Source organism: Colletes latitarsis, chromosome 11, assembly GCF_051014445.1.
Source record: "Colletes latitarsis isolate SP2378_abdomen chromosome 11, iyColLati1, whole genome shotgun sequence".
Lineage (NCBI taxonomy): Eukaryota > Metazoa > Arthropoda > Insecta > Hymenoptera > Colletidae > Colletes > Colletes latitarsis.
Genome location: NC_135144.1, coordinates 20780318 through 20797738, shown reverse-complemented (window position 1 = coordinate 20797738; position 17421 = coordinate 20780318). Strand labels below are relative to the sequence as shown.

Sequence of the window (17421 nt, the reverse complement as noted above, 5' to 3'; positions counted from 1 at the left end):
TTTGTTAAACAAGAAAGTTACTAAAAAAAAAAAATAATTTTGATTTCAAAGGAATAAATTGCGTATGGAGAACAAATTTTGTTTAAATATTATTTACAACTGTAATTATCTTATAGAAATCTTCATATATTGATATTAAAATTTGATTACGAGTAAAAAATAGAATCTTAGATTCAGCATTTTACTTTTAATTTAAAACTAAAAATATACAGTTTCATAATTATAATTTTACGATCTTCTTAATATTTTTAAACTGTCATGCTGAAAAATATTAATTTAAAAAATAATTAAGGAAATAATAATAATAATAATAATAAAAAGTAATTATATTAAATGTCAGTTATTTGTTAACAAGTTATTATTGCCGAGTAAAGGAAATATGTTTGTCAAGTTGCTTTTTACATTTTGTTTTGACCCCATGCCGTACTGTTATCTTTTAATACGTATTGCTAAATATCGTATTCGTATCAAGAACTATATAAACCAAATGTGATTAACATGTAATGGAAGACAGACATTTGAAAAATGTGTGAAAATATTATTTTGCGTACTTTAATAATTTAATTATTCACAGATAACTTGTTAGTTGTTGTGACGCTATCGAAGTTATTTTAAAGTATAGAATTTAAGTGTCATTTAATAAATAAATAACCTAAGTAAAAATTTTAATAAAGTAGTTAAAATACGTACATTTTTTTTAATTGTAATGCCTAACTGTTGATGTACTTTGGCTTTATCTTTCTACAAGCTTGGTCATTCCTATGATAAAGAGTAGGTTGGATTTTAAGGAAAAGAAAAGAACGAGTTATGTCCCGTCGGAATTATTAAACGAAGAAATGCAATCCAAGTTTAGTCTCCGAATTTTTCCGTGTGTTATATCAATTGTAAAATACCAAGACGTACATTATGTTCAACAGATTTTAAATTTTCCTCTAATGAATTTGTAACAAAAGACTCTGTTAGTAATACATCAATTTTTTATATAATAGCCTTTCAGATTATAACTAAAAATTGATTAAGTAACATTTCGTTCATAAAAAGTTACATTTCAAATTGTTTCGACGTTTTGGGGTCTATGATACAGTACAAAAAGCTGTTTAAGAAAACGATGTACGTGAATGCAAGACCAATTTCAAGATTTTGTTATCACAGAAATAAAAGTTATATAAGATGGGATAAAATGTGCGATCAACAAGCAAGATCGTATTAAAGAATAAGGGAAATGTGGTTTCTTCAAATAAATATTTCAAGAATATTGGAACATTCATTTTTTTATTTATCGAACTATCCTTATATTTTAACGCAATTATATGTACTTGGTCTTAGAATTTTTTAAATAATTGTTTTGATATGCATATTCAATACTATTAACTCATAATAGTCTTTCATTGGAGAGCAATAAAGGAGAAACCCTCCCAGAGTTTCGAAAGGTCGCGATAAAAATGTCGACTGGTTTAGTTGGTTTGAAAAACGATAGACATAACAATTTGTACGTAACCGAAGAAAGTTGTACATATTGATCGTGAACTACTTTCAAAGTAGTGCTGTTACAATCAAGGCGTAAAATCTGTTACTGTTGTTCACTATTAGTAAAGGTATTGTAGTGCATACTAAATTATACACTGAAGGCGTAAGGCACTAATAAATATCGTTCTTCATAAATTTAAATAAAAACATTAATATTTTTAATAACTCTATAAACGTTTATATTGATAAGTTGTCGAATTATGTAGTAGTTTCTTTTAAAAAAATATCGTAATAGGAAATTTTGTTAGTAAGAAACTTCATTTGTTTATCGTAACAATTTACATTAAAAATGGCATTAACCGAAATGCTACAACATTTTAGTTATAATTTCAGTTTTTATCTTTATTGAAAATGATGTTAGTTTAGTTTAAAGTTACTTTACATTTAAGCATAACTTTAAATTAAATAATATTTGATAGTGTAATGTATAAAGTTTGATTCGTTAGTTACACATTTACTTATAAATCTGTTACACTAATTACGAGTAATAATATATGCGTTTAAAACATATAACGAACTCAATCATATATATTTTTTGTTCGTTTCATATTAATCCTCTGACATATTCTTTATTGGGTACGCAAATATTTTTCAATGTTACATATAGAAAGGATTATTAGATAAATTTAAATATTACAAATTAATTCAATTTGATTTACTATTGGAATATGTTTCAAATTAAACTCGAAAGTTACATGTATCACATATTCGTGCTTTGTAGCGCCGATGATTTAAAATTTTCCTTCTCGAAAATTGTTAGGTTAGGTAGCATGATTGAATGTATCGTTGAACATGTGATAAGACTGGATTTTTAGATAGTGTGTTATAATATGTAATATTGCATTGCGCATTTAATAAGTATCTACATGCACATGAATTAGGAAACGCTTTTCAATGATTCGGAATTGGTCGAATTTAAATCAGCGCGGTTTTCAGTTAGTTGAAAACCTGTTAATCACTCGAACACAGCGTATAAAAGATCATGTTGTTCAAGGACGAATATCAGAAGTGTTTCGAATTTCAAATCGTAACGTACGCTTTATGGCCACCTGTTGCACACGCGAACTTGTAAGTGACTTTATAACTTAAGTGAAATTTTAATTAGTAAATTATGTTTGTATAAATCACAATTTTTATACGAATATTTTTTTATTATATTTTTCAATCTAGTGAACGACCTCAATAGTATTGTATTACATCAATTTTTTTAAAACATACTATTTTTTTTCATTTAAATATTATAATTTATTAATCAAAGTGCAAATTTAAATGAATAATAAAAACAAATCCCGATTTAACATTTCTACATATGTACTTGATATATAAAAAATGTATACTTCTTGAGTTCTTCGTAAACAAACTCTGTATCATGATACTATATATGGGGTCATCGGTTACAATCATTCGAACTTTGTGAAAATAATAAGTATAAATCGTTTCGTAATATCTCTATCAGAAGAATGTATTATTTAAATAATAAAAAAATATATTGTATACGTAAATGTATTTATTATTATTCGATGAAATAAACATATTTATTCAATAGAATAAATATTTTATATAAGTTTAAAAAATATTATCCTTTGTATAGAAAATGGTAAGCTTAATTCAAAAAAATCTTTGGGAGACAGACCCAGAACTTTTTGAATTGATGGAAAAAGAAAAAAAGAGACAAATATTTAGTCTTGAGATGATTGCTAGTGAAAATTTTACATCTCTTAGTGTACTTCAGTGTTTGAGTTCTTGTCTTCATAATAAATATAGTGAAGGTCTTCCTGGCCAAAGGTACATTTTATGTAATTTATTATTTAGTATTTTTCAAATATTTATACAGTTTTTAAAATAGTGTGTCTATTCCTATTTAGGTATTATGGAGGAAATGAATACATCGATGAAATTGAATTATTGGCACAGAAGCGTTCTTTAGAAGCATTTAATTTAAATCCAGAAGAATGGGGCTGTAATGTACAACCATACTCAGGCAGCCCAGCTAATTTTGCTGTATATACAGGTTTAATTGAACCTCATGGACGTATAATGGGACTGGATCTTCCCGATGGAGGACATCTTACTCATGGTAATAAAAATATTATGAATTGTTATATTATAATTTTATTAATTATTTTATGTATTTTGCAGGTTTCTTTACACCAAATAAAAAAATTTCTGCAACATCAATATTTTTTGAATCGATGCCATACAAAGTTAATATTGAAACTGGTTTAATTGATTATGATAAATTAGCTGAAACAGCAAGATTATTCAAGCCTAAAATTATAATAGCAGGTGTATCTTGCTACAGCAGATGTTTAGATTATAAGCAATTTAGAGAAATAGCAAATGAAAATAATGCTTACTTATTTAGTGATATGGCTCATGTATCAGGATTGGTTGCTGCTGGATTGATTCCCAGTCCATTTGAATACAGTGATGTTGTATCAACTACTACTCATAAAACTTTAAGGTAATTGTTATTACGTATAGTATTGATGAAGAATCAATATAAATTAAATCATTAACAAAACGTACTATCTTTTTATCTTAACTGTATTTCATTCTTTAGTGCATTTAAAAGTTAGTTTTGATAGAAAATACAAATATTACGTTATTTTTTAATTACTAGGGGACCTCGAGCTGGTGTTATCTTCTTTCGTAAGGGAGTCAGAAGCATTAAGAAAAATGGACAAAAAGTTATGTATGACATAGAAAATAAAATCAATCAGGCAGTCTTCCCAGGATTACAGGGTGGACCTCATAATCATGCAATCGCAGGGATTGCTACAGCAATGAAACAAGCTAAATCACAAGAATTCCTTAGATATCAAAAACAAATAGTGGCTAATGCAAAAAGGCTATGTTCAAGTCTTCAAAAACATGGCTATAAAATAAGTACTGGTGGTACTGATGTTCATATGTTATTAGTAGATTTACGGTCTACAGGTGTTACAGGAGCTAAAGCAGAAAAGATTTTAGAGAGTATTTCTATTGCCTGTAATAAAAATACAGTACCGGGTGATAAAAGTGCATTGAACCCTAGTGGTATCAGATTAGGTACACCAGCATTAACTACTCGTGGTTTAGTCGAAGAAGATATTGATAAAGTTGTTGACTTTATACATAGAGGTATATTGGTATTATAATAATGAATTATGGTATAAGTAAAAGAGTAAAAATAATATTAAGAAAGTGTAATAAATATTTTAAATGTATTTCAGGTTTATTACTTTCCAAAGAAGTATCTGACATTTCTGGCCCTCTACTCGTTGATTATAATAGAGTACTGAATACAGATGCTCGTATTAAAGAAAAAGTTGCAGCTTTAAAAGAAGAAGTAGAAACTTTTTCTAAACAATTTGCTATGCCTGGTTATGATACATATTAAAGATATATTCAACATCTTATACAAATTTGGTGTGAAATATGTATTTATATAAGTACATAATATTTTTATAGATATAAATTACTTAAAAAATGTAAGTACTTTAAGAAATTAAATATAAAACAATATTTAACAACATTTTTTAAAAATATTAGATTGTGGATTATAATATTGCATTTTTTATATATGTAGATAGTATATTTTTTTTATACTAAAATTTTTAAATTTGTACACTTATTGCACTTGCATGCAGATGTATTCTATATATGTGTGACAAATTTTTACTTCTAATTGTAGTTTATTTTTATAAATCACTATTAACAGAATATTAAAATTTTTAAAAAAATATAACTTGTATTATATAAACAACTATTTAAATTTTACGATGAGATTGGTGGAGAGGCTGAAGTGGGATATGAAGTAAAAGAAAATGGTTCCACCGAATCAAATAGACTTTAGGAAAGGAATGGTGACAATACATAGCATATATACTCTTTGCGGATGAGTATCGGCAAATAGTTGTCCAAGACTTTTTGTTAGAGGTGTGTGAGAACCCGAAATATCGGGAATCCCGAACATTTTCGGTAATCCGATCCGATCCGACCCGATCCGACCCGATCTGACCCGACCCGATCCGATCCAACCCGACCCGATCCGACCATCGGGTTCCCGATATTTCAAGTTCTCGCACACTTCTAGTAAAGAGGCTTGGGCGGCTATTTGCCGACACCCGTTCGCAAAGGGTTAAACTATCTAGTAAGTAAGTAGGCAGGGATACAGAAGGAATGTAGTAGAAGGGAAAAATGGATGGAAGGTTGACAAAAATGTTAGGGGGTAATATTGGATGATGAGGGGAAAGCATGGAATAGGGGCATAACGGAGGAAGTAGGATGACAAGGGTAATTTGTGTGTATGAGTGAGGAAGTGTGTGTGAGAGAGAGAGAGAATGAGAACCGAAATTAGAGGAGTAAGAAGGCGTAAAGCAAGTATTAGGTATTAAATAGAAATAAATAAATAGAGGTGGAAGAGGAGGATTGGTTCTAAGAGGGATTGTATATAGAAGGGCATAAAAGCCCATATAATGCTAAGGGGTAACTAGTAAATAAATACATACATACATAGATATTTAAACTTTACTTCCTTCTTCCTACATTCTTACATATATGGAAAGGATTTGTAGTTACTCATAATTGAATTACCACATCTTTCTTTTTTAAATTCTAACTGTTATTGTATTATTTATCAACATTTCAATATTTTCATTATTACTTGCGGCATAGCAATTCTAAATAAAACATTAAATTAAATTGATTAATAATTATTAATTTCATATTTAACTATATCATACTATCATAACCCTATTCTTTTTTATGTAAAATTTTATATTTGTTTTATAATTGAAAATCATTAATCTAAAGCTAATCAATATTTCAGTAAAATTTTAATTAAATCAATATGTAATGACACATTAATATCAATAATGATAAAGATTAGCAATATATTAAAGTTTATAATGAACTTGTAGACAATGATACCATGCATTCTGTTGCTAAGTAATGGAAATTGGTTTCAATTAGGAACATAATAACTGGTAGAATTAAATAATGTTTATAGCACTTATTTAGTTTAATCTTCTTGATAAGATAATTTTTAAAAGGTATAAATAATATACTTGTTAATGTAGTATAATTCGTCTTGTTAAAATAAATTTCAAATAAAAATTGTTCAATTATTATAGATAATATGAACCTTTTATTTGTACATTATTTTTCTTTGACTATTGGACTGTATATAATATTTATATACTAAGTATCCAAATACTTTACATTTGGATTTTCTTGATGCCTCATTGTGAAAAGCTTTTGGAGCAACAATGTGACCATATATATGTACCAGCATCAGTACGATATGATCTTAGTAAATGAATCTTCTTACTATTCTCTGATGTCTCCGTTTTAAATAATGTATGAAAAAAGTTTGAATTTTATAAATACAATTATTTCCTTTTGAATAGAAATTGTTTCTAATATGAAACTTAATCATACAAATTTTGACATTTTGAACACCGCATATTTATACAATATTTATTGTATCCATAAACTATGAAAAAATAAGCTTCTATACCCATAATGAAAATTCTGTGTGTACACAAGTACTTTTATAAGAATACATATACAATATATGTCTATATATGTATATACTTATTATAAATCTGTTTATAATTATATTTGTTCCATACCTTTTTTTATTCAATACACAGCAAAAGTATACTTTTCTTATTAATAGTACTAAAAAATGCTTTGTTACAGAATCATGGCAATTTAATTTTTTAAATTAAATATGTAATCTATTTTTCTACTGAAATTTTAAACAATATTAATATTTTTTATATTGATGTAGAGTTGAATAAATAAATATTTTACTTGTTGCTACATTTATCTATGCACTATTCGCTTTACCTCATTTAATAATTTAGCAACAAGTAATATTATTAAGTACTCTGTTTTTGAAACTATAAGTATATATGTCAGGTTTATTTGTCACACGATTAAGTTTATATAAAATAAATCTTCGTTTTAGCAATTACACTCAATTACACGTTTGTGTTTAAATATATGTATGTTATATACGAATTGTAACTAATGTAAGGATTTTGTTCAAAGTTTAAGTTTAAGGAATCTGTTCAAAATAACGATATTAAATAATTTTGTTTAAATAGAGAATTAAAACAGACATCAGTGATGAAAAAAGAAGCTGGAAACTGTTACCTTTCTCGGATGCCTTCTTTTTTTGAAGACCTTCGAAAAGTGAGTTAGGGAATTGTTTGGAACTCGCACAACTTACAACTTTGAAAAATTCCTCTGGTAATGTATCCCACATATTTTTATTTTAAATAATTTTATCTATACAATATATTTAAAAAAAATAATTTCAATGTACTATTCTTTTAAAAATTTGAAAGAATAGCATAATGTAATTTTTGAAAATATGTGAGACACACACGTATAGTTCATTGCTTACTTTCATCACTTTGCACAGTGACACACAACCTTTAATCAGTCAAGTTCTTGTGCTGTGTATGAGGTTGAAGCTGTATTTCTTTGTTCATCGTCTGAGTCTTCGTCTTCAACATCGTTAAAAAAAGATTGTAAAAAAGAACTAAATAGCCCTTGTTTACGAGGACGCGGTGATGGAATATTGAAAAATAACTGCCCTATTTTATCTAAGTATTGTCGATAACATGGGTCTCTATTTAAAGATATTTGATATTGTTCACAAAGTACTGTGAACACAGCAAGTTTACCACTGAAAAATATTGATTATATAATATATATAATCTTCATAAATTAATAGCTGCTAGTAGCTATAAAAATAAATAATTTAAACTTACCATTCAATTGTTTTCAATAAAAAAAATAAAAAGTTCAATAATGGAAGAATATATGGTGGGCCGCTATTTATTTTCGGATGCCGTGAAGTATAAGAATTAAAAACTTCCTGTGCAGCTGCTGTATTTTGTAAACAGAGATATCTGAAAAAATTTATACCATTCCAGATTTTACATAATTTTTAACAAATAATACTTTATTAAGTAGATTACTGTAGTGTATGCTTACTGCAAAACTGCCTGGGCTATAAAAAGATCTACTTCATTTGTGTAACCACGTTGCTCATGAAGTTCAACAAGCATTGTAGCACATCCAGAACCATCTCTACTATATATGAAATGTTGTCTTGCCATTATGTAGTTTTTTTCTAAGAAAACAATCATTATGTACTTCTAGTTATAACTATATGTTCAAAGTTTCTTGTTCCCTTAGTTAATTACCTCTCCAAAATACTTGTGCTATTTTTTTATGCAAATCAGGGTGACCCGTCTTATATTCTGTATTCTTTATACTCCATCGTAGGGCAGATTGCACAAAAACATCTCTTTCAGGCGATAAAGGGCTCATTAAACTAAATAAGTTTATAATTTTTTCAAAATAGTTTTGAGAAGGTTCTGTTCCTGACTGTGTTAAGACATTTATAAATAAAATTCCTAGGTCAGCTCCGCTAACATACTGTAATGTAATTTATCAAGTGATTTATTTTTATTTTATATGTACTTTTTGCACATATACATATATATATATATATATATATATATACATATGAATGCAAATTGTCATATAATAAATTACTATGTGCTATTAACAAGTAATGTAAAACACATGATATAATTTATTAATTTTTGTAATATTTTATATACTTTTACTTATTGAAAAAAGGATTTGATGCATTACAAAATCTTGTCAATGAAAATAAATGCAAACTATAATGTGCATAACGATAACTAATAATAAACTTTAAATATAGACCATTCGAGAAGGAAGTTTGTAAATAACACTTGAAAATGAATAATATGACGTCAGTTTAAAAGTACTTCCTTTGGTAATATATAGATAAAATTTCATAAAATTAAAAATGTTGAAATGCGTTACATACTTGTTCGTGTTCTAATAAAAGGGTTGAACCATTATACAGTAATTCTAAAAGTTCCGAATACTTTTTCTGTCCAAGATATCTAAAAGAAGAGGTTAAGCAGGTAATATCGACGATCACACTAAAATAACTCTTTGACGATGTTGATTAAGTGGTCTCACCTAAAATACAAAGTTCTATACATCTGATGAGCCTCATAATAATTTTCCGAATTTACGGACGCTTCTAATTTTGCTAAAACTCGCTGAACACCGTGATTGTACCGCGAGGCCATGTTTACGATCTTTGGAATATTTCTTTTTTCTGCTTTTGTAATTGGCACTATTGTTTTATAAGCAATTTAAATTTGAATCTTTCTCGAAGTTGAATTTTAACACGCATTGATGTAAGAGGATATTAACATACAAAGAGCCACACTTTGTAAGAAATACTAGTAGCTTATACGAATCATCATCAGTCCAGACAAATACGTTATTTGCGGTATTTATAAATACACAAAATTTATTTATAATAAGGAAGTTAAAATAATGAAACATATATACATATTCGAAACTGAAAACATATAATTAACAATCAAATTATACAAAATGACAAATGTGTTTCTGGGTACATACATTAATTACATATTTGAAAATATCTCTATAGCGGGCGAAACGAGTTAACTCATTACGAAAATTTAAATATCACTCATATTTTTCATCCTCGCTACGAAGGCATTATACTTTCCGATGTTTCTTCGATTACAGTAACAAATAACTTTATCTTTTTGCTTTCATTTCGTTCTCATCATTTTTGTCATATGAAGTAAAATAAAAATTCATCTTTTGAATAATGACATTTTGAAGAGAGTTTTTATTTATTTATGAAGCCCTATCTTTAATTTTGTCATTATATTTATATTTGAAATAAATGAAATATTAACATTCACTGTGATCAAGACATTGTATGCACAACAATTCAATTTGTATTGACAGGTTATAATAGATTATAAAGAATTATTAAACCCTCTGTCAGAAGAAGAATCATTTTTAGATCAGTTTCTGATTTAAGCTGACCTTGACAATCATTTTATATATCCAGAAAGAAAAGGAATAAAATTTGTTCATTTTGTTAGAACAGAAATTCTTCAATCGATAATCGAATAGAAATGTTCGTACGCACTCTATGCGTAAGAAATGTGACTATGTGAATCATAATTAACGTGTAATCATCGAAGTGAATAACATTAACAAATTCAAAAATTTTGTCACCTGCTATTATAAATCGACAAAAGTTTGAATTATATTTAATTTATACATTATACCATCATTCATTAATAAAGTTCTAAAGTGAACGTATTTACGTTGTTCAGGCACGTAGGCCTAATATTTTCGTTCTTTTTTTGTATCCGCGGTTTCTACCTGAGGCATTCTTAGCTCAGCGAATTAACGAAGTTTCGAAAAGAAGGTTTAACCTTCCTTTTCAAAATACAAGTTTCGCGAGACATCGGAGCTTCCCCCATCCCTCGCCTAATTCGCAACCATTCCATTACTGATTACAGTCAGAGATACTAGATTCAGCACCCGGTGCACTACTCATACATGCCAGATCATGCGTACGTGAGCTCGTAGAGTTTCGTAAAGTCGACAAAGGCAAACTGACGCATGCGCTCTTTCTCGATTCTCCGAAGTTGCCCGAAGTAATTTCGGACCGCCTCGTGGGAGTCGAGAGAGAAAGGCTAACAGTTGCCTTCTCGCTCTTGAACAACTGAAATCCGAACTCACATCGACATACGATTTGGAATCTCGACTGCCCAGGCATTTTTACTTTGCGACCTATGTAGGCTAACATAAGCAAAGTATCCCCCTCCCCCCCATCATATTTTAACTATTGAAGAAAAAGAAATTTTTTTTTATTATTCCTATGTATGAGCGTACATATGTATATTATTAATATGATTTTTCAAAATGAAAATACTTTAAGTACTTTTGAATGTTCCTACAGGCCTCTGCTGACCATCGCTGACCACTGCTTGCATTTCTGACAACGTATAACGATTACTACTTGCTACTGCCTGCCCCTGCTGGACTCTGCTTGCCACTGCTTGCCACTGCTAGCCCCTGCTGACCACAGCTGACCACCCCTGATGCTTCCGACAACGAATAACGATTACTACTTGTTACAGCTTGCCCCTGCTGGACTCTACTTACCTCTGCCGGCCTCTACTAGCCTCTGGTGGTTCCTGCTGACCTTCGTTGACAACTACTGACATGATATATGTATATGTATTAAAGCTTTGTATAATATAAATCTATGGCAATAAATGATATAATTTCATAGAATTCTATGTGTTCTCATCATTTTTACCTTCCTTTAACTCTCCCCATTATTCCTTTAGCTATAAGATACATGCCACCTCTTTGCAAGGCCGCCAGCATTTCGGAAATGTTCAGGGCACTTTGGAAATCCGGGTGGCAAAACGTTCAAGTATGTCGTGGAATAGTTCGTCACCTCCAACGATAGATGACACTTATTTATCGACCTTATAGCGCTTGTGGCTATATTCAAATATACTAGTGAACGAGGTGAATTGAATTAAACGTATATTTATTTATTTATTTAATAAAACACAAATGAAAACGTTACATAAACTTGATGATTAAAAAACGTGGCGAAACTCAACAGATACTTGTGTATGTAGCTACAGCTGTGGCGTGTGTCCTTGTGTAAGGTTCGGAAAGAACTGAGAGAGAGTGTATAGAGTAACTGTGTGATCTTGATGGTGAAACTGTTTCTATTATTTGGCCACTAGAGGCATGACTGTATTAATGTTGGAGCGCCAAAGTTACGAATGGTGGCCACAGTACTCCCCCTAAGTCTTTAAAATCGGAAGATTGAAGGAGACTTTCTTCTTTGAGTATGTTTTCAAAGGAATGGTTGTTGTTGAACTCCATTGATGCTCAGGAACGCGATTAGTTTCTGTGGGTCCTAAGTCAATGTCTGCATCCGTCTTAGATAGGTATGCAGGTTTCAGTCTGTCAATATTTATGTTTTTGAGTATGCCATCAATGTCTAATTCAAAATTTGTATCTGTAAGTCTTTTTGTAATTTTGTATGGTCCTCTATATGGTTGTTCTAAAGGTAGTTTTACGTGGTCAGATCTTATGAATGCATGGCTGCAAGTGTGGAGGTCTTTTGGTATAAATATCTTCGATTTAATATGATGAGCTGTTGGTGTTGGTCTCAACCCTCTCATGTATTCGCGATGCTTTTCTACGAAAAATCGTGGATCCCCTGCAAAATTGCCGTCGATAAAAAATTCTCCCGGAATGCGTAGAGTTGTTCCATACAACATTTCTGCTGGTGAGGTTTGAATGTCTTCCTTATAGCTGTTGCGAAGTCCAAGCAATACAGTGGAGAGTATCTCTGTCCAAGGTTTTGGTGAACACATTAACGCTGATTTCAAGGTACGATGCCATCGTTCAATTATACCATTAGATTGCGGGTGATATGGTGTTGTTCTCCGTTTGTTGCAGCCAATGAATTTAGTAAAAGCCTGAAACAAGGATGACTCGAATTGTGAACCTTGATCAGTGGTTATTGTCGTTGGCGTGCCGTAATGTGCGATCCAATGATCAAATAGAGCGGTGATGACAGTATCAGCAGTGATATTTTTCAGTGGTACAGCAACAGGCCATCTAGAGAAGCGATCAATGATGGTCAAACAATATTTGTATCCATTATGCTCTGGTACCAGGATGATGTCCAGATGTATATGCTCGAAACGATCATCTGGTATATCTATGTGTTGTGGTTGAATGCGTGTATGCCGATGTACCTTGGATCGTTGACAGGGTAAGCATTCTCTAGCCCAGGTGATTATATCTTTTTTAATGCCTGGCCACACAAACTTCTCTCGAACCTGGCGTGACGTGATGTTTTTACTTGGGTGTGACAGTCCGTGAATGACATCAAACGCTGCCTTGCGCAGTGAGAGTGGAAGGTAAGGTCGAACTATTCCTGTCGAGACGTCACAGTAAATGTTAGTGTTGTCGAGTTTAAGTTTATTCAATTGCAAGGATGAACTATTGTTTTCGAGAAGTTCTCGTAATTCATTATCGTCTTGTTGGTGTTGCTGTATTGTTTGTGAGTCTAGTATCGTTGGTAGGTTAATTGAATTAATTCTTGAAAGAGTGTCTGCTGCTACGTTGTCTTCACCCTTTACATAGATTATGTCGGTTGTAAATTGTGAAATATAGTCCAATTGTCTCAATTGTCGTTCTGAAGCTTTTTCCAATTTCTGTGAGAACGCGTAAATGAGTGGTTTATGATCTGTTCTTATCGTGAATTTACGTCCTTCTAAAAGATGCTTAAAGTGTTTTGTGCTGGCAAAAATTGCAAGTAACTCTCTGTCGTAGGTGCTGTATCTTGTTTCAGTGTCAGTCATTTTCCTGGAGAAAAACCCTATCGGTTTCCAATTTTTATTGCGCTCTTGTTGTTCAAGTGTTGAACCGATAGCTGTGGTCGAAGCGTCCGTCGTCAGTCGTAGAGATGCGTGTGGAGCTGGAAATGTAGTCAGTGCTACAGATGAAAGCGCTTTTTTACAAGAGTAAAAAGATTGTTTTGAGGTATCTGTCCAGTCGATGAGAGTTTTATCTTTCTTCTTGGAGTTCTTCAAAAATGATGTGAGAGGTACTTGTAATTGTGCTGCATTCTGTATGCACGGACGGTAATAGTTGAACATCCCAAGGAACTTCCGTAGTTCCATTACAGTTAATGGAAGTGGATATTCATCAATAGCTTTCACTCTCTCCGGGTTTGGATGGTATCCTTCATCATTGATCTGATACCCGAGAAATGATACCTGTTTTTGTCCAAAACTGCATTTGTTTACATTAATCGATAGGTTATGATCGGACAGTCGTTGAAAAACTTGTTGTAAATGGCCTCTGTGTTGTTGTTCGTCTTTGGACATTACAATAATGTCATCGATGTAAACAAAAACGAAGTCCAGACCACGAAAGATATAGTCCATGTATCTCTGAAAAGTTTGCGTTGCATTCTTTAAACCAAATGGCATTCCCTTATATTCATATAGACCCCATGGTGTTGTAATTGCGGTTTTTTGTATGCTGTCTATGTTGACTGGTATTTGATTATACGCTCTCTCTAAGTCAATAGTAGAAAAAATCTTTTTCCCATGGGTAATCAAAAATAAACTCTGGATTAGTGGTGGTGAGTATTTATCCGCAATGGTGATGCTGTTAAGTTTTCGGTAATCACCACAAAGACGATATGTATTGTCCTTTTTCTTCGTTAGGTGAATTGGACTTGCCCATGGACTACTTGATGGTTGAATAACTCCGTCGTCTAAGAGTCGTTGAATTTCTGATCTAGCTGCAATTGCTTTCTCACCAAATAATTTGCGTGGACGTTCAGTCACTGGTGGTCCAGTAGTGACGATTGAGTGGCTGAATGCGCTTTTTGGATCTGGTGAAAAAAATCTCGGTTTTGTTATGACAATGTATTTGTACAATAGATCAGCGTATGTCATTGTTTGACTGATTGTTGAAATACTATGGACATCAGTCTTGATAATTTTTCCTTTTGTGGTTGAACCAGTTATGGAGTCGATCAACTGTTTGTTAGTCATATCAATAAGAAGATTGTTTTTAGTAAGAAAGTCAGCCCCGAGGATGGATTCCGGAACATCAGCAATGATAAATGAGCAACGAAATGCACGTCTTAGTCCCAAATCAACATCGCCTGTATGCAAACCATATGTGGGTATTGGTGTAGAGTTTGCTGCAAACAGAGTTAAATTAATATTTCGGGTACGAGTTTTAAATAGTCGTACCGGCAGTAATGAAACAACTGATCCGGAATCAATTAGATATCGTTGTTGAGTATTTTTATCGTGTAGAAATAATCTGGTATCCTCGGAATTGATTGCGGTACTGGATACGCTGCCCTTGTTAACCGCATGTATGTGTGACAGCGCTGCTAGTTTCCCTGCTTATCGATGCTATTGTATGAGCAAGGTGAAGTGCAATGCTTTGCATTTACACCGAATTTTCGGTGATAAAAACACTCACTACCCCGTGATGGTGTGGCTTCTCTTGTGTGCGAGCGTTGTCTGCTCCTACCACGTTGTGGAGTATAAGAGTTGTTACGACCTATTGTCCGTGACAGGTCTTTTATTTGCACCATTAGTTCTTCCATTGTATGCTTCATGGCAGACATGTCCTGTGCTAAGTTGGCTAAAACCGTGTCCGTGAACCGGCGGCTTGGGTTTTTGTCTCCTTGTGTTAGTGTCGTATTGTTCTGGTAGCTCGTCATTGTTTCGTCTATTATGTCAGAAAAATCTAGCGATGCCTGAGACGTTCCCGGTTGTTGCAAATCCTTGGTCTTCCTCGGTGAGTGTTGCAATGGCATATCCTTGTTTGCAGTTATTTTGTCACCACGTGGCTTTCACGTACTTGTGAAAATGAATTGTTCAGAATACAATAAAACAAAATAAATAAATGATTCAATGTCTATGTAGTTATTTATTTTCAAAGTTAATGCTGAAGCGTCACTAAAACACGCGGTTCGCGTTGAGTATAAGAACACGTGGATTTTTAGGCTACGCGCGCGATAAAGTAATCCACCTCGATCACGTCGGGGTCACCAATTATAGCGCTTGTGGCTATATTCAAATATACTAGTGAACGAGGTGAATTGAATTAAACGTATATTTATTTATTTATTTAATAAAACACAAATGAAAACGTTACATAAACTTGATGATTAAAAAACGTGGCGAAACTCAACAGATACTTGTGTATGTAGCTACAGCTGTGGCGTGTGTCCTTGTGTAAGGTTCGGAAAGAACTGAGAGAGAGTGTATAGAGTAACTGTGTGATCTTGATGGTGAAACTGTTTCTATTATTTGGCCACTAGAGGCATGACTGTATTAATGTTGGAGCGCCAAAGTTACGAATGGTGGCCACAACCTCAGGCCCTCTGGTGCTAAAACGCCCAAGTTTGTCGAGAAATCCATCTAGCGTGGACGATACGAACTATTTCACGACAAACTTGGGCGTTTTAGCACCAGGGGGCCTGAGGTCGGTAAATAAGCGCCATCTAGCGTTGAAGGTAGCGAACTATTCCACGACAAACTTGGGCGTTTTAGCACCAGGGGGCCTGAGGTCGGTAAATAAGCGCCATCTAGCGTTGAAGGTAGCGAACTATTCCACGACAAACTTGGGCGTTTTAGCACCAGAGGGTTTGAGGTCGAAAAATAAGCGCCATCTATCGTTGAAAATAACAAACTATTCCACGACAAACATGGGCGGCTCTCTCGATTCCCTGGAGGCAGTCCGAAATTACTTCGGCTAGCTTCGAAGAATCCAGAAAGAGAGCATGTGTTAATTTGCCTTTGTCGACTTTTCGAAACTCTACGAGCTTGCGTACGCGTGAATCTGACATGTGTGAGTAGCGCACCGGGTGCTGAATTTGGCATCTCTGGTCGAGACTCGAAATCGTATACCAATTGTCGCGTCGAATTTCGGCTGTTGGAAGAGCAAGAAGGAAAGGCTCACACTCGCCTTCTTTCTCGATTTCCCAAAGTTGGGCCAAGTGCCGAGCTCATGTACATACGGTCCATGCGGTAGTATACATATGCTGCTTTCCCCACTACTCCGTTAGGCGCTAAAGAAGTTCGTCGTTACTAGTATCGCCGTTAATGCATTCAATTATCCATGCCAAATCTGGTCACACTGCATAAGGTCTAATCGTATACTTGGTCTGTGAACATAGACCTATCATTCAATTCATTTTCGTGTCGCATGCGAAATTATTAATTCGATCGAGATTCGATCTCAGAAAAAATCAATTTTATTATCGAAAGAATTATGAATAGGAATATACTAATTGCATTTTTCTGTCAATTCTAGTTAAGCCGTACATTTGAAAATATAACTGATGTAAAAACTATTAAATGCATTCATCATGTCTTTAAATGCAATTCCACCATTGATAGCAAATTATAATGGTGCTGTAGTTATGTT

At 32.5% G+C, this 17421-nt stretch overlaps 2 protein-coding genes across 10 annotated transcripts; one reads left to right on the top strand and one right to left on the bottom strand.

Moving 5' to 3' along the window:
* The first annotated feature begins 284 nt into the window (after positions 1 to 284).
* Shmt (serine hydroxymethyl transferase) lies at positions 285 to 5197 on the top strand. Of its 2 annotated transcripts, none has more exons than XM_076777799.1 (7): positions 285 to 1595; positions 2409 to 2595; positions 3119 to 3312; positions 3393 to 3604; positions 3667 to 3991; positions 4151 to 4650; positions 4743 to 5197. In XM_076777799.1, the coding sequence occupies exons 2-7, from the start codon at positions 2422 to 2424 to the stop codon at positions 4907 to 4909; spliced, it is 1572 nt and encodes a 523-aa protein (XP_076633914.1). In that variant the 5' UTR covers positions 285 to 1595; positions 2409 to 2421; the 3' UTR covers positions 4910 to 5197. The 2 variants fall into 2 exon arrangements, with proteins under 2 accessions (XP_076633914.1, XP_076633913.1); XM_076777798.1 differs by having other exon boundaries at positions 2288 to 2595.
* An 828-nt stretch (positions 5198 to 6025) lies between these two features.
* Positions 6026 to 16215, bottom strand: LOC143348034 (Golgi to ER traffic protein 4 homolog). 8 transcript variants are annotated; one of them, XM_076777797.1, is made up of 8 exons: positions 11738 to 12204; positions 11581 to 11635; positions 9553 to 11513; positions 9395 to 9473; positions 8736 to 8970; positions 8524 to 8662; positions 8298 to 8438; positions 6026 to 8212 (listed from the first exon to the last, which is right to left on the bottom strand). In XM_076777797.1, exons 3-8 carry the CDS (start codon positions 9663 to 9665, stop codon positions 7963 to 7965), a joined length of 957 nt encoding a protein of 318 aa, XP_076633912.1. In that variant the 5' UTR covers positions 9666 to 11513; positions 11581 to 11635; positions 11738 to 12204; the 3' UTR covers positions 6026 to 7962. The 8 variants fall into 8 exon arrangements, 1 of the variants encoding a protein (XP_076633912.1); XR_013080693.1 differs by lacking the exons at positions 6026 to 8212; positions 8298 to 8438; positions 8524 to 8662; positions 8736 to 8970; positions 9395 to 9473 and having other exon boundaries at positions 11267 to 11513; positions 11738 to 11943; positions 12017 to 16215; XR_013080694.1 differs by lacking the exons at positions 6026 to 8212; positions 8298 to 8438; positions 8524 to 8662; positions 8736 to 8970; positions 9395 to 9473 and having other exon boundaries at positions 11267 to 11513; positions 11738 to 11928; positions 12017 to 16215.
* Positions 16216 to 17421: the final 1206 nt, after the last annotated feature.

Bases quoted from the DNA above. Each gene is read 5' to 3' on its own strand.
- LOC143348034 (XM_076777797.1), bottom strand. From the start codon at position 9,665: ATGGCCTCGCGGTACAATCACGGTGTTCAGCGAGTTTTAGCAAAATTA. The intron at 8,663-8,735 runs GTAATTAACTAA...TTGTTTTCTTAG, and splicing joins AGCACAAGTATTTTGGAGAG to AAAAAAACTACATAATGGCA. The intron at 8,439-8,523 runs GTAAGCATACAC...AAATTTTTTCAG, and splicing joins ATAGCCCAGGCAGTTTTGCA to ATATCTCTGTTTACAAAATA.
- Shmt (XM_076777799.1), top strand. From the start codon at position 2,422: ATGATTCGGAATTGGTCGAATTTAAATCAGCGCGGTTTTCAGTTAGTT. The intron at 2,596-3,118 runs GTAAGTGACTTT...TCCTTTGTATAG, and splicing joins CCTGTTGCACACGCGAACTT to AAAATGGTAAGCTTAATTCA. The intron at 4,651-4,742 runs GTATATTGGTAT...AATGTATTTCAG, and splicing joins TGTTGACTTTATACATAGAG to GTTTATTACTTTCCAAAGAA.